Source organism: Coturnix japonica, chromosome 14 (assembly GCF_054131305.1).
Source record: "Coturnix japonica strain WE chromosome 14, WE-NBRP24, whole genome shotgun sequence".
In the NCBI taxonomy this organism is placed as follows: domain Eukaryota; kingdom Metazoa; phylum Chordata; class Aves; order Galliformes; family Phasianidae; genus Coturnix; species Coturnix japonica.
This window is the reverse complement of record NC_140676.1, coordinates 57040-81038: the sequence shown is the minus strand read 5'-3', so window position 1 is coordinate 81038 and position 23999 is coordinate 57040. Positions and strand designations below refer to the sequence as shown.

The 23999-nt window shown below is 43.2% G+C and overlaps 3 protein-coding genes and 2 long non-coding RNA genes across 42 annotated transcripts in view; 4 read left to right on the top strand and 1 right to left on the bottom strand.

Moving 5' to 3' along the window:
• The window catches only part of TP53BP1 (tumor protein p53 binding protein 1), a 29572-nt gene extending 28695 nt beyond the window's left edge, over window positions 1-877 (top strand). For all 30 annotated transcript variants that reach the window (XR_014934214.1, XR_014934215.1, XR_014934213.1 and 27 more), the window contains one exon: window positions 537-877. Coding sequence is in view for 27 of the 30 variants with exons in the window: in XM_085515086.1 (XP_085371212.1) it covers window positions 537-724 (188 nt within the window). In the remaining 3 variants the exon portion in view is untranslated. The remainder of the gene's footprint in view (window positions 1-536) is intronic.
• A 441-nt stretch (window positions 878-1318) lies between these two features.
• Window positions 1319-13228, bottom strand: TUBGCP4 (tubulin gamma complex component 4). Of its 6 annotated transcripts, XR_014934226.1 has the most exons (19): window positions 12361-12469; window positions 12162-12290; window positions 11577-11699; window positions 11056-11109; window positions 10573-10629; window positions 9982-10061; window positions 9351-9549; window positions 7923-8088; window positions 6604-6728; window positions 6094-6144; window positions 5558-5663; window positions 5116-5223; window positions 4738-4876; window positions 4116-4293; window positions 3811-3921; window positions 3080-3214; window positions 2765-2881; window positions 2376-2515; window positions 1423-2049 (listed from the first exon to the last, which is right to left on the bottom strand). XR_014934226.1 is itself a non-coding variant. In XM_085515109.1 (18 exons), exons 5-18 carry the CDS (start codon window positions 10603-10605, stop codon window positions 2010-2012), a joined length of 1617 nt encoding a protein of 538 aa, XP_085371235.1. In that variant the 5' UTR covers window positions 10606-10629; window positions 11056-11109; window positions 11577-11699; window positions 12162-12290; window positions 13092-13228; the 3' UTR covers window positions 1319-2009. The 6 variants fall into 6 exon arrangements, 5 of the variants coding, with proteins under 5 accessions (XP_085371235.1, XP_015728742.1, XP_085371237.1 ...); XM_085515109.1 differs by lacking the exons at window positions 3811-3921; window positions 12361-12469 and adding an exon at window positions 13092-13228 and having other exon boundaries at window positions 1319-2049; XM_015873256.2 differs by lacking the exon at window positions 3811-3921 and having other exon boundaries at window positions 1319-2049.
• Window positions 5505-7254, top strand: LOC146758421 (uncharacterized). Its single transcript, XR_014934229.1, has 3 exons — window positions 5505-5645; window positions 6409-6471; window positions 7115-7254. It is a non-coding gene; the product is annotated as an uncharacterized LOC146758421 (long non-coding RNA).
• On the top strand, window positions 12499-13661 carry LOC146758420 (uncharacterized). 2 transcript variants are annotated; one of them, XR_014934227.1, is made up of 3 exons: window positions 12499-12542; window positions 13177-13328; window positions 13522-13661. It is a non-coding gene; the product is annotated as an uncharacterized LOC146758420 (long non-coding RNA). The 2 variants fall into 2 exon arrangements; XR_014934228.1 differs by lacking the exon at window positions 12499-12542 and adding an exon at window positions 12839-13035.
• Window positions 13662-14754: 1093 nt separating this feature from the next.
• IQGAP1 (IQ motif containing GTPase activating protein 1) overlaps window positions 14755-23999 on the top strand; it is a 42074-nt gene continuing 32829 nt past the window's right edge. For 2 of the 3 annotated variants that reach the window (XR_014934218.1, XM_015873236.3), the window contains exons 1-9: window positions 14755-14875; window positions 17076-17175; window positions 18259-18415; window positions 18735-18812; window positions 19590-19666; window positions 21250-21317; window positions 22601-22714; window positions 23015-23193; window positions 23835-23925. Coding sequence is in view for 2 of the 3 variants with exons in the window: in XM_015873236.3 (XP_015728722.2) it covers window positions 14824-14875; window positions 17076-17175; window positions 18259-18415; window positions 18735-18812; window positions 19590-19666; window positions 21250-21317; window positions 22601-22714; window positions 23015-23193; window positions 23835-23925 (916 nt within the window). In the remaining variant the exon portion in view is untranslated. The remainder of the gene's footprint in view (window positions 14876-17075; window positions 17176-18258; window positions 18416-18734; window positions 18813-19589; window positions 19667-21249; window positions 21318-22600; window positions 22715-23014; window positions 23194-23834; window positions 23926-23999) is intronic. The other variant, XM_085515088.1, reaches the window with a different exon arrangement.

Genomic DNA, 23999 nt, shown 5'->3' with positions numbered 1-23999 from the left:
AGCATAAAGTAAGGCAAAATGCCAACGTTAGCTCCCTGCCTGAATGTAATTTGTATTATATACAGCTCTACCTTCCAGTGAATTATACTCTGCAGAAATCCAGGATACAGGCCGTCAGCCTTAAAGAATTGTTCCTGGGCCTTCTGTAGGCCACTAGAATTGTTTCCCTGTTCCTCTGAATTCCTGTATACACATTCAGCTTGCTGCTTGATGTAGGCCCTACTATTGCAGCCTGAGGTCAGAATGCGTGGTTATCTGCTCCTGCTTGTTACCTTGGCTACTAGTTTTCTGTTAACTTCTGTCTGCACTAGGGGGAATGCTTTACTTTCCAATGCCCAGTGTTGCTGTACAGCTTGTCTTAACTTCTAACAAAGAGAATTCATAGGCTAGCAATGGGAGATGCTAAGGAGATTCATGGTAGTATGGTAGTTAAACAGACTTATCTGCTGTTGCAAAGAAGAACCCTTTTCTCTTTTTTTTTTTTCTTCTGCTTTTTTTTTTTTTAACCTGACCAGCACCTCTTTCTTCATACACAGATATTGCATTGGGTGTTTATGATGTGGTGGTGACTGATCTTTCCTGCCCAGCTGTTGTCTTGAAGTGCGCAGAAGCATTAAGGCTGCCTGTTGTCTCACAAGAGTGGGTGATCCAGAGCCTTATTGCTGGAGAGAGAGTAGGCTACAACAAGCATCCAAAATACAAACATGATTATGTCCCTCACTAAGCTTAAACTTTGTCCTGCTGTCTCACTGTTGTGCAGACTGTTTTAATCAGGTTTTAAATGTTTGTGTGGAATCAGACAGTGTGCATGGTTTACTGTATATAGTTTTATCTGCTGAACTTTTATCATGAAATAAATGTTCGATCTCTTGTGTTAGCTATTGGGTCTTCTAATTAATCTGCCTTGCCTAGATGAGGGCAGAGGGAAAAGAAACACTTGTTTGTCTGGGCTGAATAGCTTAAATATTCTACTTCGTCTAAAGCCTGACCCCAACACAAAAAGTCACTTACAAAGGGATGGAAAGGTGGTAGACTTATTTACAGAACGATGGACCCATGACTGCGTTCAGGGCACCAGCGCCACTTCTGTTTTTTGAAATGGAATGTTGTGTACTGCTGCAACTTGCTGGAACAAGATACTTCTGAAGCGACTGGTAAGAACTTTGAGGACAAAGTACTGTTTTGTTTTGGCAACTTTTTTTTTTTTCTTCCCTCCTGTTTTGACTACACAGATATTAACCTGCCTCAGCACAGACTGGCAATACAAAAGTGGAAGAGAGAAGGGAGCTAGGACAAATCAACTGCTGGAAGCCTGAGGTGCAGGAGAAAAGTGCATGCCAAAGATTTATTTTGGTTCACTACATTAGTCATGAGCAGCATTCTAAATAGTCTTGAATGGAAACAGAGTACATTTACAGATGATGTCTTAAGTTACTCCCTAGCTTTATTTCTCACACCTTTTTCTGTCAGTAGAGGGAGATTTGCACTTTGAACAGTGCAAATATTAACAGGTATGAATAATTCCAGTATATTAAAATACATTAAGGACTGGGCTAGCAATGTCACATACTTTCTCTGTAAAACTTAACTATACTGAAAACTATACTGTCATGGTGGAACAGCACACTGTAAAAGAAAAAAAATTCTTAAATTCTATTCCTTCATCCCCTTCCAGTCCACTTCAAAATGCTATTGGAGTTGTTTCTTTTACCTAGAGCTAAGTATTTGATTAGCAGGTGTGTGATAAACTGGTTTATGACAGTTAAGTCAAATTTCTGAAGAAAGCTAAAACTTCATTCATGGTTAAGAACAACAGGTGACTTCCTCCATATTCTATGAGCACATGAAGACTGCAGGAAACATGTTTGTACTAGTTCCGGACAAATGGAGAAGCTTTCTGTAATCACTAGGCAGTTGCAGGTAGGTAGCACTTCCTGCCAGTTCTTTCTGACACTGTTTCACTAGGCAAGAGCCAACTGCACAGGCTTCACTGCTTACTCTGTTGCTGGTCACGGTCTGAAGAAAAGGTCTTCGTGCTCAATTCTGAAACTGCAAGAGAAGGATGCAATATTAACATACCTACAAATAGATACTAAGAAATTTAAGGAAGCTCCCCTCTATTAACGCACATGACCGTTTTTCAGCAAGTGTTAACTAGCAGGTAGCTCAAAAGCACTGGGGGGAAGCACACATGAAAACCAGAAGCCAAGTCTGTCTGGTATTGTTACTTCTCTATCACAGTGCTTGGTAGCATCTTGCTTCCACTGATTTTGGCCTACAGAAAAATCAACATTGCTTAATTACAAGTGTGTAGCATGCTTTATATTTCACGTGCCCCAGGATAATTCTGCAAGTGCCACTGAAGCCATTCCTACCTGCCCAAGGTGCCTCCAGCCTGTGTGTAGTATTTGTTATAATCCAGACGTAGTAGCAGTTGTGCTAAGTAGGAGTTTATTTGATGGTTTCGAACACTAGATAGAATCTTGAAGAGCAGCGACGACTGACGACTGAACCCCTACAAATTACAGGAAACCTGTTCAGGAAAGCCTCTCAAAAGTATCACTGCAAAAGATTTTTGCTTGAGGTCTACTATAAGGTAACCTGTGAGCCGAAACAATTAGGTGCAGCCAAAAGGTGATATTGATTAATTCAAGTAATTCTGAGTGTCCACACAGAAGGTCTGATCTCAGCGTAGAACAAGAGTAAAGTTAAAGCTTAGCTGTTTGCAAGGGAGATGAACAAGACCATATCAATAGACATTCACCTTCACCAGAATACTGAGTTGTGCAGCTCCACGCTCATCTAACGGTCCCAGATTCTGACTCACCAGAGAACAAAAACTATGACAAAGGTCCAGAATTTCATTTAAACAGTGGAAAACCTGTACAGGGAAAAAAAGTACAGGTTACCAATTACATACAGAGCTCAGCCTCAGAGGAAGTTTGTTTTTAGTTCCTGAAAATTAAAGCATTCATAATCCAGATGATATTAATGCCATATTTTTCAGTAGTCACCAAGGCCCTTTTTCTTGAGGAAAAAACAACTTATAGAAAAAGAGTTGAAAACAAGATCTACTTACAGGCTTTAGGAGGATGAAAGACTGAGCCAACAGATTACTTAAGAAATGATCATGAGCCAGTCGTATACTCTCAAAATCTCGTGTGGCATTTATTTGCTGGAGAAGCTGTGAGAACTGAGATTCCAGTACATCCACCTGATGAATATGCAAAGAGTTTACATTAACAGCTTCCTAGAAGAATAGGAATACCTCAGACCAGCTAGAAGTTGTATAAGAAATTTGCTTTCCCTACCGCTACCCTTATATTAGAGGCTGAGCATTGATTTCTATCTGCGTCATTAATGGAGTTCTATATACAACAGTAGTACAGTAATAAGGAAAGAACTGATCCCAAATGCAGAAAAACAGTTAATTTCTAACTAGTGAAAAAAGTACTTAGGAAGCATGACTTTTGGAGCAATCTATTTGTTTCTGTACGATAAATCACATTCACGGCTACAAAGCACTGTTTTTCAATACAGTCACCACCACTAACTATGCACTTTCACCAGCAATGGGCAAAGCCTGCATAATATGCTCATCAGGGCAAAGGCTTGAGCCATTACTCCAGAAAGCCTGAAAATCAGACCCCCTAGATTCCACTGTTGTAGCTATTAACAAATTGATTTTTGCAAAATTATGCTACTACTAACTACTGTTGGGATTTGAAACTGAGAACATGGCTTCTTTCAATTAAAAAAAAAAAATCCTAACTAAAAGAAACAAACACAAAACCACCCAAAAGAACTCACTGTTACTCAACAAAGTAGAGTTCACTTCAAGGGGCAAAGGACCAAGACAGGATGCAGCTTATTGATTTAGCTTCAGGGGTAAGTGGGGCTTCTCACAGCTCCTTAATAGCACTAGAGAGCCAGAAACATTTGCATTTCCATTAATACTTAAAACTCTATTGATTCACATATCCACTAACTGTACAGTTGTAGCACTGAATCCGGGAACTTGGAGAAAGTTGTAGTTTAAAACTTCAGAGCTCCCACCCTAGATTTCTGTCAGTTCCCAATTAAGTGATACAAGTTCAACTCTGTTTAATACTCACTTGGAGATAATACTGGAGATTGTCCACAAGAAAAGCCATGTGGTCCCTCAGACGCCACTTGATGGCATCAGTTCTGTTAGATTTCAGGTGTTTACGTTGCATCTGGAGAGCCCAGCAATGCTGTAGCTCTGCCTGGACCCGTCGCACGCTGAGCAGGTATTTGAACACAACATTGTACCTACAGTCAAAAAAGAACAAAGCTGTTTAGGACAGAACTCTTTCTTGATTACAGGTACTGGAGAACACAACAGTGTAAGACTGGAAAGAGAAATGGCAGATAGTTGCCTGCCAACAGACAGGGTAGATGAAGTAGCAGCCAATTTCAGTAACAGATTCGATTGTATTGGTTATTGATTACAAAAAAAAACAAAACAAATTCTAACATTACCAGAAAAGAGCTGGTGAAGTTTTGACAGATCTGTTTTGCTGACAGCTCAGCCATGGCCTCATCTGCAACAAGTAACCTCAACATTGCTAAGTAGGAAGAGTAAGGCTCAGTGAGCAAGCTCAGGTGCTAAAGCTCTACCTTTAGATAGGTAGATACCTTTTATATGCTCTCTATAAGGGAAAAAAGCCTGAGATCAGGGAGCTTCCAGACACAAAGACAATACTTAGTACTTACTTTTCCAAAACAGCAGGAGTAAAGAGAATATGCAGTGGCCACTGAACTTTGTAAGAAAGGCCCAGAGCTGCCCAGCCAGATGCAGGAGCTTCACGTGGAGATAACTCTCGGGAAGTCCCTTCACGAGTCTGAGAAGAATCTGAAAACAGATAAGGTGCTCAGTTACGTCTTTCTCTCAGTCAAGGCAAAGCCTTCCAGAGAAGAATGAAAAGGGGAAAGAACAGAACAAGAAGAGGAAAAGCAAACTAGGGTATCACACAGGGCTGTTAAGGAAGAGAATTTAATATTTCTTAAATCCACATGAGAGCAGTAGGATTTTGAAAACCAGGTCATTGTCATAATCCCTCTTAACTCATTACTAAAAATTCAAATAGATACCTTTATGCTCCTTTCCATGATACTCAATGGTCAAGTGAAGCAAAGGAAGAAGGTTGTCATCATCTAACAGTACCTTATGAGCAGACTGCTGAAATGCAACATTGATGTCTGATAGAGAGAAAACACAAATATTAACAGAAAACTCAAGATAGGGACAGTGCTTATTTTGCACCTATTAATTATTTACGTTGGGCCATAAAAGACCAACACTACTTTCACTACTTTAACTTCGCTCTTCAATACGGAGAGAAAGCTATCATCTGAAAGTTACTGAAAGATGTTATTTTTGCTCAATGTGCATTATTCTGTAATTCAGAAGTACTGCTCTTTCAAAACTAATGAAAACATTCAGAGGATAAGATAAGGAAATCTGCACTGGACTTTACTATTTTCCTGCCAGAGCACAGGGAGGACATTTTGTAGATGAGTAATCAGCACTCACCATGTTCTGTTACAGCCGTAGGTGGTGTTTTTAACATGTGCTGTGCAGTGTCAATGAAGGCCTGAAACAGCTCGCCTCTTCCCAAAAGGTAAAAGTCTTTTATAATCTGTTTAGAAAAGTTTTTATATGTAAGCATATAAAAAACTGAGCAGAAAGAGTAAGCATTATAACTGGTAATGCTTTTTGATTACTTGGACAATTTCTGCCATTTCAAAACACAGCTGGAGAGCTGTAAACTTCATCCAGTGGCCAGAAAGTCTACAGTGCAATGCACTGCAAGCAATAAAATGAATCTCTGAGATGCAAAGCACAAAACCACATACATTTTCTCCTTTAACTCTGTCTCTGACTAAGTTCTATCACTGTACTCATGATCTTGGGAAATGAAAAGAGAGTTACCTAAAAGAAGAAAGTATAAAACATAAGACAGTAAAGCATTTGCTGGGAAAGGACCATTAAAAAAAAATGAAACAAAGCAAATCCCACACCAGCAATTTTAAGCTACTTTTGCAGAAACAAGTTAACAGTAACATTACCTTCAGTTGTCCAAGTAAGTCAGATTCCTCCACCATCAGTTTCCAAAGATGCTAGTGAGAAAACAGAATAAACAAACAAGAAATCTCCTTAGTTACAGATAAACTTAATGTATAGAATTCAGTAACTGTCTTAAAATACTAGTGATAAATTTAAAATGCACGTATATAAAATGTTATATAAAACAAAAGAGGAAGACACTAAGATGACTCCTGGGTGGGCAACCCATGCTACTAACTACAATACTATATTAATACTATATTAAATACTATGTATACTATATGAATACTATAATACTGTATTAAAATTCCCTGCAGATGACTGGTACTATTTGAAGTCTTTGTATCATTAGAAGTTGGAATGATAGGACACTAAACCTGGTAAGAGCATAAAAGCTACCTACTTTTTTTCACCTTCCTGTTTTAATTGATTGTAAACAGCTTCCCTTCTTCTGGTCATTCACAAAACTCAAGCTCCTCAATCTGTATAGTCACCCTACCTGGGATCCTTACCTCAGCAACTGTGCTCCGTATCCAGTCAACCACAGATTCAAAGTCTACCAAACTAAAGAGTGGCTGCTGCTTGAGTCGATGTAGTTCTGCTGCAAAAGTGTCCTCCTGGTTTTTTAGGATGGAGCCTGTACAACAATGAGATGTTATGGATGATAACAAATATTATTCAAGTAAGCACAGACCCTTTCCAGCACACTGTGCTTCCTGGGCAGCCTCTCTGCCCCAGTGTCATGTCAGACACGAGGAACGTGAATTTGTGGAGGCCCTGAAGTACCAAGTACAAGATAGTACTGCAAATACTATTACACAATAGACACTTGATACAGCAGTTCTGCAGTATCAGACAAAACAAACAAACAAACAAAAAGCAGGTAAGCACGGAAGATGCAGAGTGATGTTATGTGCAAATATACAGTCCTTTTTCCCAGGACTCAGCTAGATCATTGAACCCTGAACTTTTCTGCTGCATTTACCAGTTGGTTTGATTCTCCACATACTCTGTCCCTTACAGTTGTATCCCATTGCTTGGACTTGGGAATTTGAAACCACTCCTCACTTCTACAAACAGAAGAAAGCAATCCAATTCAATTGGTTCTTTGTTATCTGCACTGGCATTAGACACTTGAGTATTCTTCATAGAATCATAGAATTACCCAGGCTGGAAAAGACCTTGAAGATCATCAAGTCCAACCGCAGCCTAACCATAAGCCTAACTTACATAGACAAGTTCAAGATTGAGAATCTAGAGCAGTCCTCCTCTCTTGCTGCAGTGTATTTCCAAAAATCATCTTCCAGTGTAAACCTATCAGGCTCTCAAAGAGACCAATCAGTTGGAATCATCTTTGTTTTGCTTTTGTCTTTGAAGCTCCATCGTGTGATGATCTGTCTTCCCCAGCCACTTTTGGGAATACACTGCAATCAATCTCTTAGTGCATGTATTCTAAGTCTGTGATGCTATTCTGCACACACACACACTCAGAGCAAGATGTGTTCCTGCATTTGTTTGAACCCTTCAGGGACAGGGATAGAAACTCAAAAGGCAATATGACCTTTACAGTGGGTTTATTTCTCCAGTGTAAATCAGATGGTAACTTATGTTTGGAAAGCAATTTTTACTTGTGCTGCACTTATATCCTTTCCTAGCACTCAATTAGAAGCAGAGCAGTTGGATCATCACTCTGATCTGGCACAGCCATTTGTATTTTCTGAAGCTCATCATTTTAACAGTGACTGTTAAAGAATTTGTTCGTACAGTATTTTGGAAGATACTTGTCAGTCTTTCACAGCTGAATGATGGCCATAAGAAAGATGCTCCTTACCTTTTCTGGTCAGGTTAACATTTTGATTCTCAAACATTTGTACAGATTCTCCCACAAACAAGATTTTTTCAGCAACTCGCACAGGAATGTATGATGGCAGCATCTCCACTCGCAGAGAGAACTGTTTTAGAGATGGAGCCAACATGTTCTCCTCCTCAATCAAGCGCTGTCAGAGACACCAGGGACAAGACAGAAAGCACAAGGAGAGAAAAAGGTTGAAAAAAAAAACACAAAAAACCAACAGGTTTATATTAAAAAAAGCCAACAATAAATAAGGATCAGAGTATACTAAAAGTAACTGTTTTTCCATGGCCTTTTAAAGCTTTTCCTTGTTTTTGCCTATGTGAAATCTGCTCTCAGCAAAGACTGCTTATAGAAGGCACTGAATTTTACACAGTGCAAGGTGTAACCGCAGTGGATCTTTTGTGCATTCACAGAGCTGTGTTTAACATATTAAAACCAACAGTGCCCAGGAAATATTTTCTCACAGCAAACCAGAGCGTGAATTTATGAAATTGCAGTTGTTTCTCACTTGAGCCTGATGCAGTAACTGTTCAAATGCTGCGATGCTTCACTAAGCATGGAAGATCGCTGTTGGTTAAGGAATCAGAGAAGAGCAAGATGAGCACAGTACTTCCCGTTATTTGTGGCTATGCATATTTTATTTGATACGGCCTTCTGCTCCCAAGTTTGTCCACGTGAGCCCAGGATTATTATCTTCTTAATATCTAGCTGCAACCTGCAATGACACTCTGTTGATCTGCCATCCTATCAGATGTGATGGTTTTACAATGATTAGCTGAACTTCACACCTCTCTCACTCTCCCTCTTTCCAAGGAAAAGGCGGATAAAACAGTGGGGAGGAAAAGAAATGCTCACAAGCTGAGATAAGCACAATTTAATCAAAGAGAGGGAAAAAAGAGGAGGAAAAACAAGCGAAGGACAGATGGAAGTATAGAGAGAACAATTATTCTCTGCTTCCAATCAGCAGGCAATGTTCAGCCATGTCTTGCAGAACAGGGCCTCACAGTTGTTCAGGACATAGATTTCTATTATAAAAGCGCCTCCTCCTTGCCCAGCTTTTATTGCCAAGTGTGCTTTATGGAATATGCCTTTGGTAGGTTTAGGTCAGCTGCTCTTGCAATGTCTCCTCCCCACCTCTTGCCTACTCCCAGCCCACTGGCTTTGGAGTGGCCAGAGAGTGTCTTGATACTACACTAACACTGCTCAGTAATACACAAAATAGAGGTGTTGATATTAATGCCATTCTAGCTACAAGTGCAAAGCACAGGATTTAACTCCGCCCCAGCCAGACCCAGTACATGGGGTCTCAAGAATGACTGATCATTTGTATCATTTGCACTGAAGCAGTACTTCCTCTCAGTTACTTGATGACTGAAGATGCCAAGCTGCAACTTGCAGTCTTACCAGGTCCTGCAGCTCTCGCAGCTGTTTTCCCGTAAGTCCTCCAATTCCGAGGTCATCATCATCATCTTCGGGTTGGCCAGAGACACTCTCAGAAGGGCCCTGTTTGATAAAGAACTCTTCATGTTGGTCTAGTAGCAATCCATGCAGCATCCAGGCAGAGAGCTGCTTATACATGACTCCATGACACACAGCCAGAATCCTGAAATCAAAAGAAACAGACAGTGGGTCCATCGCACACAGTAATCAAAACCTCATTGTACATCATTCTGGAAACTCCAGCTCATCAGACAGGCAATGTGATACTTACATTACATCGATACACAGTGAAATTTATTTTATTTTCTAAAGGATGAATAAAAACAACAATGTCTGCTGTATCCAAGACATTTTGTTTAGACTTCAGCCCTAAAAGATGCCCTAGTGGGATCCTCAAAAGTACAAAATATGGAGAAAGCTTTACTTCCTGCCATGAATCTGTTTTAGATAAATAAAGGAGACTGTGACAGTTTGCCCTTTTAAATCATGCAGGTCTGATTCGAGCAGCATCATCTGCTTTCACAAGTAAGAAAACACTCCGATACTACTGTCAGGTGTTAAGTACAAACAAAATAGTTTTGTTGCATCTACCTACTTTTCAAGAGCACTGCGAACAGGAGGCAACCCCCCACAGCTATGTTTGTGGACAGTTTCTAGTATCTGACATCCATGAATCTACAGAAAGAAAAAGTGGTTAGACTAGGACTGTTGCTTGGATCTGTACTGACCTTTTCAAGTATTTAAATGCTACATTTTCAGCTAACAAGAACCGCAGAAGTCTGATAGAAAAAGATTAAACATACTCTGCGTAGTGTAGAAAGAAGTCTTCTATGTAAGCGTCTCTCAAAAGCTTCCCTAGATGAAAACTAAACCTCCAAGGACTTTGGAAACATTAGCTACTCCTTTTCCTTTTTTAATTCAAGAATAGAAGAAAATAGAATCAGAAAAGAAGAAATTCCAACTAGCAGCATCTTGTAGTTTGAAGCATGTTGTGATTACAAAATGCATCTTGCTAATAATGAGGAAATAGTCAAACTGAGTGTAAAGAGATCTGTAAAGCATTCAATACTTACACTAACTGAAACCAGATTCTTTCCTAGCATTCAGTTCTGGGATAAAGGCACAAAATACTTTATCAGCTATAGAGGAAACTTGCTAAGAGAGACTAGCTAAAATTTTACCATACCTTCTGAGTTTTGATCTGTTCCACCACAACCATCACAGATGGGAAGAGTAACTGAAACTGCAGCACAAGGGAGAGAACTGTTACTCTTAAGTAAGTGTGGACAACAGGTAATTACAGTAGTTTAAGCAAGCTGTTAGTATGCTTTCCACTCTAGCTGGAAACTAGTCAGTGACCTGAAAAATCACTGGAAACAATGTCCATCCTCACCTGGACCAAGGGTTATTCAAACACTGTATTCCAGCTGCAGTTCAGAATAAACAGAAGTTGAGAGAACTATGCCAGGGTAAAGGAGGAGGACCCATGTGTTGTGTCAAAGTGCAAGTGACCCTCTAAGTATGATTACAGGACTATAAATTTGGAGATGTTGAGGAGAAATGACGTAAGATGAAAGACTAAACCTTGTTTACACCATTCACATTCTCATTAGATGTGTTACAAAATGATAAGAGTAACCATTAGCATGAACAGGTTCATCAGCATTACCTGGTCCAAGGAATAATTAACATGTGAGATGGAAAGATGTGGGTCAGCCAGAAACTGTAAGGACAACAAAGCAATTAATGAAAATTAGAAAATGGCATAGATAAGTAAAAAGGCAAGTTTGGCTCTATGTTTCGTATCACGCTATGTCCCATATGTAACTTTTAATGAAACCACTGGATGATGACAGTACCTAAGACAGAACATCTGCTAAGTCCCGAGGACTTTATCAGAACCTCTGCAACTGAAAACTGAAGTCACGGTAGTGAGAAACAGCACCAGGCTGAGGCTGATGGGGCACTTATTGAATTGTATGTGGAAGGGAATGACAGCTTATTAAATAAACAGTCATTTACAATAGCATCTCACAGGAGTAATTTGAAAGCCATTCCCAAAGTGGAAAGGAAACTATCTTGTTGTCTCTTTAACTACTACCACTTATCAGTACAGTAATGGCAGAAATGACAAGCTTCCACAATGTGCCAGCGGCAAACAGCCTCTTGCCCTAAGTCTCTCTCCTTTACCTCTTGTTCCAGGTCAAGCAGTGCCTGTCGATACGGCTGCAGCACTGAATCTAGGCCTGTGCAGAATGCTCGCAAATAAATGCCATGCAATCCACTCTGGTTTTGCTGAGATAGGTGATGGTCCTGAAACAGAACAATAAAAGCAGGCCCTCAGCACAGGTCTGATGAGTAATGGAGCTTCCTGCAACACTACATCAGCAGCCAATGGTCACAACGCTCTGAAATGCACCTTCAACAACCATAAAACGACCAAGAAAACAAAACGAACGGAGCTGTTTAGCTCTTCTGTGGATGATTGCAGGAGTCAGGAACGGTCAGCAGCCTGTGCGTGCTGCAGCACTGCTGTGTTTATGAACGAATGCCTCCTGAGTCCCTGGGCACTTCACCATCTCCTGCTGAACCGCGGGGACCAGAAATTACCACATGACGTTCCCTTCCCCTAGGAATGAGATTTCCGCACTCCATCATGTCTTTCAACACAGGCAGTTGTGCACCCTCGCTCATTTACACCACACAGAACCTGACAGATCCCTGCTCAGGACAGTGAGTTTGTGCTGGCGCAGCGCTGCACCGACAGTGCCCGACCTGCTGCTGGACGTGTCCCGTGTACTGCTCCACGAATTCGACGAAGCGGATGTAGTCGGTACCGAGGCGGCAGAGGCGGTTCAGGACGCTGGTCTCGCTGGGGTGCAGGAAAGGCAATTCCTGAGACACCTGCGAGAAAAGGGAGCGGTGAAGGAGCGAAGAAGCGAAAGGCGAGAAGAGGGGAGCGGAGGGGCCGCACCTGCAGCCCGCCGCGCTTGCTCCAGGTGAAGACCGCGCCCGGGAACCCGCTGAGCGCCAGCAGCAGCTCGTGGATCATCGCGCCGCCGGGCAGCGCCGCGCAGCGCAACGGCCGCCGGGAAGGGCGCGCCTGCGCGATGCCCCGCGAGCGGCGGGGGCGGCTCTGCAGCCGGCGGGAATCGGGTGCGCGAGGCCGCCGAGCGGGGCGGGTCTCAGCGGGCGCAGCAGAGAGAGGGGTTATGGGAGAGCGGGGCTATGGGAGAGAGGGGCTGGGGGAGAGCGGGGCTGGGGGAGAGCGGGGCTATGGGAGAGAGGGGCTATGGGAGAGAGGGGCTATGGGAGAGCGGGGCTATGGGAGAGCGGGGCTGGGGGAGAGCGGGGCTGGGGGAGAGCGGGGCTATGGGAGAGAGGGGCTATGGGAGAGAGGGGCTATGGGAGAGCGGGGCTATGGGAGAGCGGGGCTATGGGAGAGCGGGGCTATGGGAGAGCGGGGCTATGGGAGAGAGGGGTTATGGGCGAGCGGGGCTGGGGGAGAGCGGGGCGGGTCTCAGCGGGGCTGGGGCAGGACGGGCCCAGAACAGCCCTGAGGAGCCGCCAGCCGGGCCCTCGAGTGGGTGGGAGCGGACGGCGGGGCTCGGCCCGATTCCATCCTTCCCCTGCTGGTGCTCTTATTTGTGTAAATGTCTATATAATGTATTTAACCTGTCGGAGACATTTTGAATGTAAACGTACCGGTCTTTTGTAACCAAAATGAAGCTTTTAGTGGCATTCCTTCACACACAAAGGTGAGGGTTCCAGGTGCCTTCCTTTCCACCAGGGCAGGATGTGGAGTTTGTGAAGCAGAAGGAGCAGCTGTTTGTCAGCGCTGCAGGTGGGAGGAGGCTGATGTTTGGGAAAGCAAAGTCACCCAAATGTTGGCAGTGAATCAAACCCACTTAAATAGCGACGTGCTGTTGGAATTCCTTGTTGGTGAGTGTTACCCATCTGTTGGATGGTGTTAGGTAAGATACTGTAGCTCTGAGTGGTGAGATTGCTTGTTCGCCTCCAAAGAGTAAGTGCTCACCTGCTGTTCTGGCAGCCTGTGGCTCTGCAGTGCACAGGTTGTGACTGTAACGGGACCGGTCAGGATTTGGGCTCCTCCTTTTCTGTTGCTTCTTCTCAGGTTTTCATGGAGAGTCCTGCAGACAGCGTGCACACAGCTCGGTGTCCCAGGCAGCTGTTGGATATAGAAATATGTTTTGCAACTATATGTGTATGCAATAATTGCGTTTATATATATTTATATAAAAGTGTTTACATATATTACTTGTGTATGTGTGTGTAGAATATATGGACTTATTCAACCAGGGTAATTCCATCTCAATTTCTACAGGGCATCAAGGGCCTATAGAATAGAATGTAGTGAAAGACAGCAAAATTGAATAGGGAACTAAACCCTGTTGCTGACACAGCGGATAAGGCTTAAACATCTTGGATAAATGAGTTCCGTAACTCTTCCTATTTAGTTCTGACTAAATGGGAAAATGTGTTTTTCCTCAGGGTTGTTATGTGTATTCTTAATAAACCCAGGTTAACTGCATCAAGGCCCGGGCACCTCGTGTGCTGCTGTTCAGCTGAGAGCACTGGGCAGCAGAGAATACACAGGAGGAGAAGATCCCTTCTGCTCAGCAGTGCTCCTGAGCATTCAGCTCCTGAGCATTCAGCTTCCTTTGACCAGCATCTGAATTTGTGTGATTCTATCTGGTTTAACACTGCTGAGTTTTAATGTTTCCTTAATTTTTACCTCCCTATTTATTATGTTATGAATAGACATGAAGAAATCTTTTCTTCAGTCTCGTTTTCTCCCCTTTTTTCTCTGGGTACCTCTTTTGTCAGCTGTGAAGTCATAATGTAAGTAGCTCCTCTTCACGTGAAAATCATTCAGTAGTTCTGATCGATACCGCTGCGTTTTGGTGTACTTACATATCTATCAATCTCTATATACATACATATTTTAGAGGAGAAATGTACTCAGGTTTGTGTATTTGCAAGGTGCACAGCGATCTGTCCATCTGCTTAGTAAAGCTGGTCTTTGTAATAATGATACGTTTCCATCTTTCAATCCTTTGGTGCTGAGCCTGTGTATTCTCAAAGCCTTATCTGCATACGACTTTGTATTATGCCAGCTTTCCTTTTCTCTGAATAATGGCCGGTCGGTTTGACGTTCTGTGTTAACTGTAACACTCTGAACGTTCTCCAGGCTTGGATGCACAGCAAAGGCTGGACGGGGTCGGGCGGTGACGTTGTTGCCCAGCGATAGGCGCGGGGCGGGCGGGGCAGAACAGAACAGAGGCGGCTTCCCAACCGAACCGCGGCGGATGGAGCCGGCAACGGAACGAGCGGCTCCTCCCCCGCCACACCCGGTGCTGCAGGAAGAGGAACAGCCGCGCCCAGCTCCCGGCCGGGCCCGGACCAACGCAGCGCTATGGCGGCGGAGGAGGTGGACGGGCTGGGCATGTCCCGGCCGCACTACGGCTGTGAGTACGGGCTGGGGCTGGGGCTGGGGCTCGGGCTCGGGCTCGGCTCCGGGAGTCGCTGCCCCCTCCAGGAGGTTTCCTGACCGGCGTCGCCTGGCCCGAGCCCGTCCGTTCCCGGGACCGCTGCTGGGCGCGAAGGCTCCGGCGGGGGGCAGCGGGGGAGCAGCGGGGGAGTCTCCCGCGGAGCGGGTGCGGCGGGACACGCGAACTCGCCCGAGCCCGACGGGTGTAACGCGGGCGGTGGAGAAGAGCGCCGGGTGAAGGCGGCGGGCGCGAGCGGCGCGGGGCCGTCATTCGCCTCCCGCGCGAGGGTCGCTGCCGTGCGCCGCGCAGCGCCTCGCCCAACATGTCCGCCGCGGGGAGGGGAGCCCGGCGGGGCGGGGGCTGCGCTGCTGCAGCAATCTCGGCGGGCACGAGAAGGGCGCGGCGGGCCGCTGCCGTGGCAGCACGATCCGGCCGCCTCCCTGCCGTGTCGGCGGCGGTGCCTCGCCTACCATCCGAACCGATCGGATGCGATCGGGTGGAGCGCCCGCATCTCTCGAAAATATGCTGGCTAATGGAGAGGGAAGCTTCGGCTCGACATTTCTGTGGCGTATGGTCGCTTGTGCGAGACGTCACGTCAAAAATGAGCAAAGATGGAGCGGGCGCCGCGCGGCGGATGGGAGATGGCGAAAGCGACGGTCGGGGCGCGGCCGCAGGTGGGGTCTGCGGGGCGGGCGGAGGCGGCGGCTCCTCCCCGCTCCCGGCCTCTGCCGCGGCACGAAGCCGTGTTCAGCTCTTGTAACTTTGGGAAAGTCTGATGTAATGGGAAAGATGCGTGTGGCCGCCAAGGGCGGGTTTCTGAGACGTCCTGGCCGTTCTTAGCGAGGCCTTGCTCTGTCCCAAATGCTGTGGTTGATACCTCATCCGTTGGTTTTTGTTTGCTGAGAGTGTTTCAGGTGTAAGTTCGCATTTGACTAATGATGGTACGAGGCGTTTCCTATTTGTCACACTGATCTATAAAACCTTAAAAAACAAAACAATATATATATGGCTTTTTCAGCATGAGAGCGTGGAGGAGGTACTTAGTGTGGCACTTAGTGTGCCCCGGTGGCGCAGTGGTTAAGGACGCCACTTTGCAACACTGGAGGCCCGGGTTCGAATCCCCCCTGTGGCACAAGTGGTAGAAGTGCCGCTCTGCTACACAGAGGCTCGAATCCCGGGGGTTGGACTCGATGATCTCTAAGGGCCCTTCCAACCCGCACGATACTGTGATACTGTGGTACTTAACAGTAAGTGGAAAGAGTGTTTGAACATACAGAAATCAGAAAGATTTGGGCATATAACTTAGGAGTTTGATCCAAAGACGATATGCAGATTGTGGATCTAAATTATTATCCTCCAGGTGATGGCTGAGAGGAGTATTTCCATCATTTTAGGGATGAAATATAGCAGTATAGAAGAAATTACACGATGTGAAAATACAGTCGTCCTTTAATCTTTGACTGTCAAAATCAGTAGGTAGGTGGAGAGTGGTGTGTCGCTGATGTGCTTGTGAGGAAGAGAAAGGCAAAGCCAGAAGGAAGTAAGAAAAAAATGGATGGTTTCAGAGAAATTGGAAGATGAGAAAGAGTTGAATCAAAGTCAAATTGAGAAATCAGAGAGGGAAGATGGCACACTTATGCAATAAGGGTGGAAGGGTAAGGAAGCTCTGTCTTTGTTACTTGCAGATAACATATGTATTTGTCTTTTCATTTTTCTGAGACAAATTATGCCTGTGGTGAGTGCCTGTGAGGAAATTGGATATGATTTTTGATACTGGGATACTGATGGGAACTGTTGAGTCCTTATGTGACCCACTGATTGAGCACCTGTGGAAAGGACCGGTCAGCCCTGGGAGCACAGGTGAAGGCAGTTCAGCTGTAGGACAGGAAGGGATGCAGCCTGGCTGCACCTCTCCTAGATCTCATTGAAGGGCTGACTGCTGCTGGGAAGGATCTCCTCCTGGAAATCCCTCCTTGGTGCAGCTTTCCCCTGTGAACCTGGAATCTTCTGATGCGAGTGAGCAGTCTTCTTCCTTCCTTTATAGCACCTCTCTGTTTTGCTAGTCCTTCCATCATCACACCTTTGTTGTAATGCCTTTCCCATTGCATTGATCTATCCAGATGCTAGAGATGTTCAATCTTCTTCTGTCTGAGTATATTTATCTGACTATTTGCAGCTGTTTTGGATAATGAGAGATTAACAGCAGAGGAAATGGATGAAAGACGGCGCCAGAATGTAGCCTATGAGTACCTTTGTCATCTGGAGGAAGCAAAGAGGTAAGGATAAGGGGGTTTCAAATGTCTGGAACTTATAAAGTCATGGTATTTTGTAAGGGGAATAATTTGGATGCGGCTTACCTCCTGTGTATTTCTCAGTGACTGGATAGATTCATTTTGAAATGAACACTAAAAAACTCAACTCTGTGGGCCTCCAGACTGTTTCGCTGCCTCAAGGAGGTAAAAATGTCAGTGCCTCGTAGCAGTTTCTGTTAGGCTCATCTAACGTGCTCTTAAAGCTGTTCTGGTTGGTTGGTTTGTTTGTTTTTTGTGACCAGTACTTCATTGCTCTAGTGCTTTGGTATTCTCAGCACTGAAAGGTTCCTACTATTATCTAACTTGTATTTGTTTTGGTGTAATATTACTTTACTACCTCCTGATGGACATGAAGAACAGATTATTCTCTTTCTCTTATTTATCTGCAACCCTTTACACATGTTTATTTGTAACCTGACTTTATAGGTCCTTCCAACACTGTCAGAAGGAACTATAGTAGCACCATTAAATGAAAGAGAAGGAAATAAGATATGGGAAAGACCGTTGTTATGAGGAAAGTCAAAGCTCTGTCACTGAAAGTCAGACCACCTTTTCTGCTTTTGAAATGTATAGTGGGGGATAAAATATTTTGGTCAGGGGTGTAGACTTGACAGCATTGTAAGATGTCAGCTAGAGGAGCTTGAATCAGTGGTAAGAGTCTTGAAATAACTACCAAACCTTTTATGAGAGCTGAAAAAAGAGATACTTGTGAGATGAGCCTATACTTGAGAAGAAAATTTGAGTTACAAAGATAGGTTGGCTACTATTTTTGGACCAGCAGCAACTAAATTGTGGTCTGGGGGAAGAATATGATGGTGAGATGCTGTCTTAACTTCTGAAGCACTGACTGCTGGGCTCTGTAGTTCTTAATATTTTTTTCTGAAGCACTGCTAATATCTTAATGACACAGTTTGTTTGGCAGTGCTGTATTGTTATTCAGCCTCTGATGCAAGTAAGTACTGTGCTGCAGATCAGTAGCCGCGTGGAACTTGGCATGGGGTTATATTGACAAATTGGAATTATACTTTGTTCTTCTTGCACTTCCAGATGGATGGAGGCCTGTCTGAATGAGGAGCTTCCTCCCACAACAGAACTGGAAGAAGGATTGAGAAATGGTGTCTACTTGGCCAAACTCGGAAACTTTTTCTCCCCTAAAGTGGTTTCTGTGAAGAAAATTTATGATAGGGAACAGACTAGATATAAGGTGAGAGCTGCTGGTTGTAGATACTGGGTTAGGTAGATATCTCAAAATGATGATCTTAAAAGTCCCTTCCTACCCAAACCACTCTGTGATTCTATGAGAAATGTCTCCTTTGCTTGAGAATACTGGGTAAGTGAGGGCTGTGGTTTCTTAGCTTTATGTCTGAACTTACAGCTGTGAAAGAACTTGTGTTGTAAGTAAGCGATATAATTTTATACATAGAAGACTGCTAACTTTGAGTGCACTTTTTTTTCACTGTCTGTATTGTCAGATGTGATATTTCTTTTGCATGTCCTCTCATTTCTGCCTATTTTTATTTCAGGCAACTGGTCTCCATTTCCGGCACACTGATAATGTAATTCAGTGGCTAAATGCCATGGCTGAGATTGGCCTCCCTAAGGTAATATCCGTGTTGTATGTGCAAATTGGTATGTAATCTCAAAAGTAACTTCGTGTTCTGTGGGAGCATTTCCTGTTGCACTAAAACCAACAGGGTTCATATGGTTACTTTTTTGTTTTCTAGACTTGCATCTGTATAGAATTTCTATCTGAGAACTTGATGAAATCTTCCATTTTGCTGTGAGAATGATTAGGTGCATAATAGTTGCTTCTTCTGTCCCATACCACAAATCTTGCATATTGCCTATACTACGTTGTTTGTATTCTGCATTCTATTGTGCAGTATCTGTGCTGCTGTTAGATTGTGGCAGTTTTTCAGAAATCTGTGTTAAAAGAAGCAGCGCAACAGAAAACAGTAGGTTCTCAAAATTGAATTTGTTAATTCGAAATTGGTTTTGGGTATGGCTTAAATATAAGTTATTGGCAATGCTATGGGAATGGCTCGATAGCTCAGAGGAGTTTAATAAATACTGTTGCCTGAAAATACATGGACCGTGGTAGTGCTATGTGGGCACATGAAGGAAAGGGGAATGCGTTTTTATGTGCGTAGAACTTAGACAGGAAAAAAGGAGCCTTGGTTTGGGTGGAAGATTAAAAAAAAAAAAAAAAGTGTGACTTTAAGCATGGGAGACATGCTAGGGTCATAGAAGTGTGAAGAGTTTTGTTTTTGTAGATTGTTTCATTAGTGTACTGCAGAAGATTTGGTCTTAGCACAGTTAGGACACTGGATTATGTAGCGGCTGTATCATTCAGACTGCTAATTTTGTTTTATCTTCAGATATTCTACCCAGAAACCACAGATATCTATGATCGCAAGAACATGCCGCGCTGTATCTATTGTATTCATGCACTCAGGTAAGGCATGCTAGGCAGAAATCTTCAGTTCCTTCTGAAATCTGCCTGGAAAGCTGAAAGGTGAGGGAAAGAAGGCTGGGCTGAAGGGTGAATGGGGACAAATTCTCTAGCAGAGCTGTTGTACCAGACTGGAGTGAAGATCTACACTGAATGCCTTAGGTTTGAAGGGACCTTAAGGATCATTTAGTTCTGATCATCCTGCCATGGGCTGGTTGCCCCACACTATATCATGCTGCCCAGGACCCCATCCAACTTGGCCTTGAATGCCTCCAGGGATGGGCCATCTTACAACGTTCTTCAGGCAATCTTTTCCAGCATCTCATATCTTTCTACTATCCAGTATTTGTGTTTAATGTCATAAAATCATAGAATCTTTCAAGCTGGAAGGAGTCCTTTAAAGTCATACTAGTCCACCTCCCCTGCAATGAACAGGGACGTCTACAGTTAGACTGAGTTGCTGGGACCCTGGTCCAGCCTGACTGTGAGCATCTCCAAGGGCAGGGCTTCCAGCATCTCTCAGGGCAACCCATTCCAGTTAAAAGTGAGTTTCATCTGAGGCACGGTTGTTCATTTTTTTAGAAATTTATTTTAATGCTCCCTTATGATCGGATAATTTGCTAGAGGGTACAGATCCATGAGCTGTGCTGAGCCAGCTTGAGAGGGAAGCAGACAACTTGCTTCTCTTTCCCCAGTCCCGTTTGTCTTAGCTTTGCATCAGTTCAGTTTCTCATCAAGCTTCTTTGTCAATCAGATTAATTCACTGAAATTACAGGGGAAAAAATGAATAAGTGAATGTGTTTATGTCACACTAGTAAGTCACATCACCTTATTAAGACTATTTTGACACAGCACTGATGAGGCCACACCTGAAGTAATGTGTCCAGTTCAGACTTCTCAGTGCAAGAGAGATGGAGCTGCTGAAAAGAGTCCATCAAGGCTGCTGAAATGATTCAGGGTCTGAAGCATCTTTTGTATAAGGAAAGGCTGGAGAGCTGTGTCAGTTTGGTCTGGAGAAGAGAAGGCCGTCAGGGGCAAGAAGGATCAGATCTGATCAATGTGTATAAATATTTGAAGGCATCATGTAATGAAGACTGAGCAAGGTTCTATTTGGTGGTCTCTGAGGACAAGGCAAGAGGTAATGGGCATAAACTGAGATACAGGAGGTTCCCTAAGAACATCAGGACATACTCTATTCACTATGTGGATAACCAAGCAGTGGAATAGGTTGCCCGATGAGGCTAGGAAATCCTTTCCTTTGGAACTGTTCAAAAGCTGTCTGGACACTGCCGTGGGCAACTGGCTGAAGGTGATGTTGCTTGAGCAGTGGGATTGGGCAAAAAGACCTCCAGAGGTCCCTTCCATCTTCATTCTGTGTGGACTTCAAAGTGGTGAGCAAGTCACGTGCAGCTGAGGAGGGAAGGAGAGAGGAGGATCAGCTTGTACCTTATTGGTAGCTGTGAGCTGTTACATGGGTCGGTATGCTTGAATGGTTCCTTTGATCCTTTTTATCTCCTAAATTATGATATCTTAAAATAAACAATGAGGAGAAATTACTCATTCTCATCACTTATTTTCTTTTGTAGCCTGTACCTGTTCAAATTGGGTCTGGCCCCGCAAATTCAGGATTTATATGGGAAGGTGGACTTCACAGGTAAAAATAAAAAAAGGAAATTTGTACCAATGTGTGCTACCTTTATTTCAGCTGTAGGAGATATTGTCAAGATCAATGTCAGGAGTGTTAACATAGGCTTCCTAAATGCAAATTAATTTAAATTAAAGAGTAATGGTTGTGAGCTGTTCAAGAAGTTAAAGCGGAAGGCTTATTTTGGGTAATTTTGTTCAAACCGTGACAAATTCTTAGCCAGGTCGTTGGTTCTCTGATGGTATTTTCACAAATAACAGCTCCTGAATTTTTGACTCTTGTTGAAAGATGATTTGACATCACTTTTATCCCCTTGGGAGTGGTTTCACTTTGATACTTAGTAAGCAGTTCTGGTTTCCTTTAACAGTTTAGAGTAGAGCTGTGCGTGTACACACAAGTGCCTCCAAAGGGTTTCAGTTGCTTGATTGATGCAAAAGTGCCTGATTGTGTGTTTTGCATTGGTGAGATTACTGTCTGGGGACACACCTGATTTAAAAGCTTTGTTTTCCTGCAAAGTGTTTACTAATCATACCTATGAGAGGCTAAACTTATAGCATTGCTTTTGGGCTATTTGGCATTTATCATAAGTGTGTCTCCATATTCTCCATCCCCTTTTCTGCAGGAGGGGGGAAAAAAAAAAGCATTGTTAGGATGTTTTCCTGACCTGCTGGCCACCATCTTTGAAGCACCTCAAAATAATGGAGTGTGTTTCTACATTTTTAAGTTTATGTAATGTTTTTTCTTGGGAAAGAACACAGAATATTTCTGTATGAATTCCTGGGATAAATATAAATTTTAGGAAGGCACACAAAATGACAGCAGTTTCCATTTATTTTGCTTACTTTTACAGAGTTATACTCTAAGTATAAATGAAACAATGATTTGTAATTTTAGTTTTTCCTGTAGCAACAGCTGACATTGCAGAGCTGGTTGTGGTTTACTTACCATCAGTAAGTAAACAGAGGTTAAACAGATGTTTGGTTAAGTAAGATTATCACAGTGGAAAGGTAGTAATAAATGAAAATGCTCACCAACGTTGAAGGTTTGCAACAAAACTCCACCAAGGAGAGATACTTCCTTAGTGGCAGTCAGTCCTTAAATAGGGGTCCAAGAGGGGCATAGCCAGGCTCCATCCCTTCTGGTAGCACAGCTGAATTACCTTCACCTGTGCTTCTGTGGCTGACTCACTGCTTGCTTCAGATGGTCATTTGGAGGTTCAGGCCATGATCTGCGGTTCCATATAGTACCAATGTACTTTAGACTGTGCAACACTTTTTTAATATATGTTTCAGAGGAAGAAATCAGTAATATGAGGCTTGAACTGGAGAAGTATGGTATTCAGATGCCTGCCTTCAGCAAGATTGGAGGAATTCTAGCAAATGAACTCTCCGTGGATGAAGCAGCATGTAGGTTTCATTTTTTGCGATTATTCAGATCAACGTAATGTATACAAAGTGTCAGTTTTAATGTCCCTGCTTTAAGAAAATACAGACCTTCTGGAAGATGGAAGAGGATTGATATGCGCCCAGTCCACTGGTTTGGTTAGCTGACATATACTACTTGGAAGTAGGCCGCTATTTTTTGTCAGGAGCACAGAACCCTGCTGGTTTTCCTTTGTGGTTAACTTCACTATTCAGTTAAGTTCTCAATGTTAAACAGGACTGTTATGCTTGTAAGTAACTAACAGGCTGTGACTTCTTTTTCAGTACATGCTGCTGTCATTGCCATTAATGAGGCAATTGACCGCCAGGTTCCGGCTGACACACTTGTGGCAATGAAGAACCCTAATGCCATGCTAATTAATCTTGATGATCACTTGGAATCTACTTACCAAGACACCCTCTACAGAGCAAAAAAAGACAAGATGGAGAATGCTAAAAACAGGGTAAATAAATCTTTTTAAACAAGCTGTTTGTTCATATTGCAATTTTACGTTGTAGTTTTAAACTGTAGGGGAATGCAGAGTGTGTGTGTTACAGTCCTGTGTTAATAGTATTAGGGGAATTTATTCCTGCTGATATTCTTGTATTGGCTCCAGTAATCTTTTTCTATTGTAGAAGACAGGCAGTGATATTTGCATTACTCTGTTCAGCTGTCTGAATTATGGGTTGCATATGTACGTGCAGCTTTCATATAATCCATTACACATGAGGAATTTTCAGACAATATTGATTTATTTTTACAACGATGAAATGGTGAGAATAACCAACTGACCCTCAGAAAGATTTTGGGTAATCTTAGAACACTGCGTAACAAATACTCTGTGTATGTTGTTGGCTTTCCGCATTCTGGAGCTCTACTGTTTGTTTATATAGAGCCTGTAAACTGGATTAAGGTGTTTCTGTAGTGTTTGTATTGGAGTTTGTGTACTTCTGGGACTTTTTGCCTGGGTAGGTCCCAGATCGGTGAAGTTCCTCTTTCATAGCTCTATATAGGTGGTTATACTCGTTGACTTTTTCTATGACAGGATCATAAAATGTCCTTGTGATGACAAAGGAGACTGATTCATTTTTATTTTATCTTCAGATTTCCTCAGAAAATTCAGAGAGAGAGAGAGATGTATATGAAGAACTTCTGACTCAAGCTGAGATTCAGGGAAACATCAATAAAGTGAACAGTAAGTATTCTGCTAAAATAACAGTTCTGCTTAAAGGCATAGTTAAAAATGATATCACTGCTCTTCCTTGCTTT

Bases quoted from the DNA above. Each gene is read 5' to 3' on its own strand.
- TUBGCP4 (XM_015873256.2), bottom strand. From the start codon at position 12,438: ATGATCCACGAGCTGCTGCTGGCGCTCAGCGGGTTCCCGGGCGCGGTC. The intron at 8,089-9,350 runs GTAAGACTGCAA...TGTCTCTGACAG, and splicing joins TGCGAGAGCTGCAGGACCTG to CGCTTGATTGAGGAGGAGAA. The intron at 4,877-5,115 runs GTATCTATTTGA...ATCTGTTTTCAG, and splicing joins TCATGGAAAGGAGCATAAAG to ATTCTTCTCAGACTCGTGAA.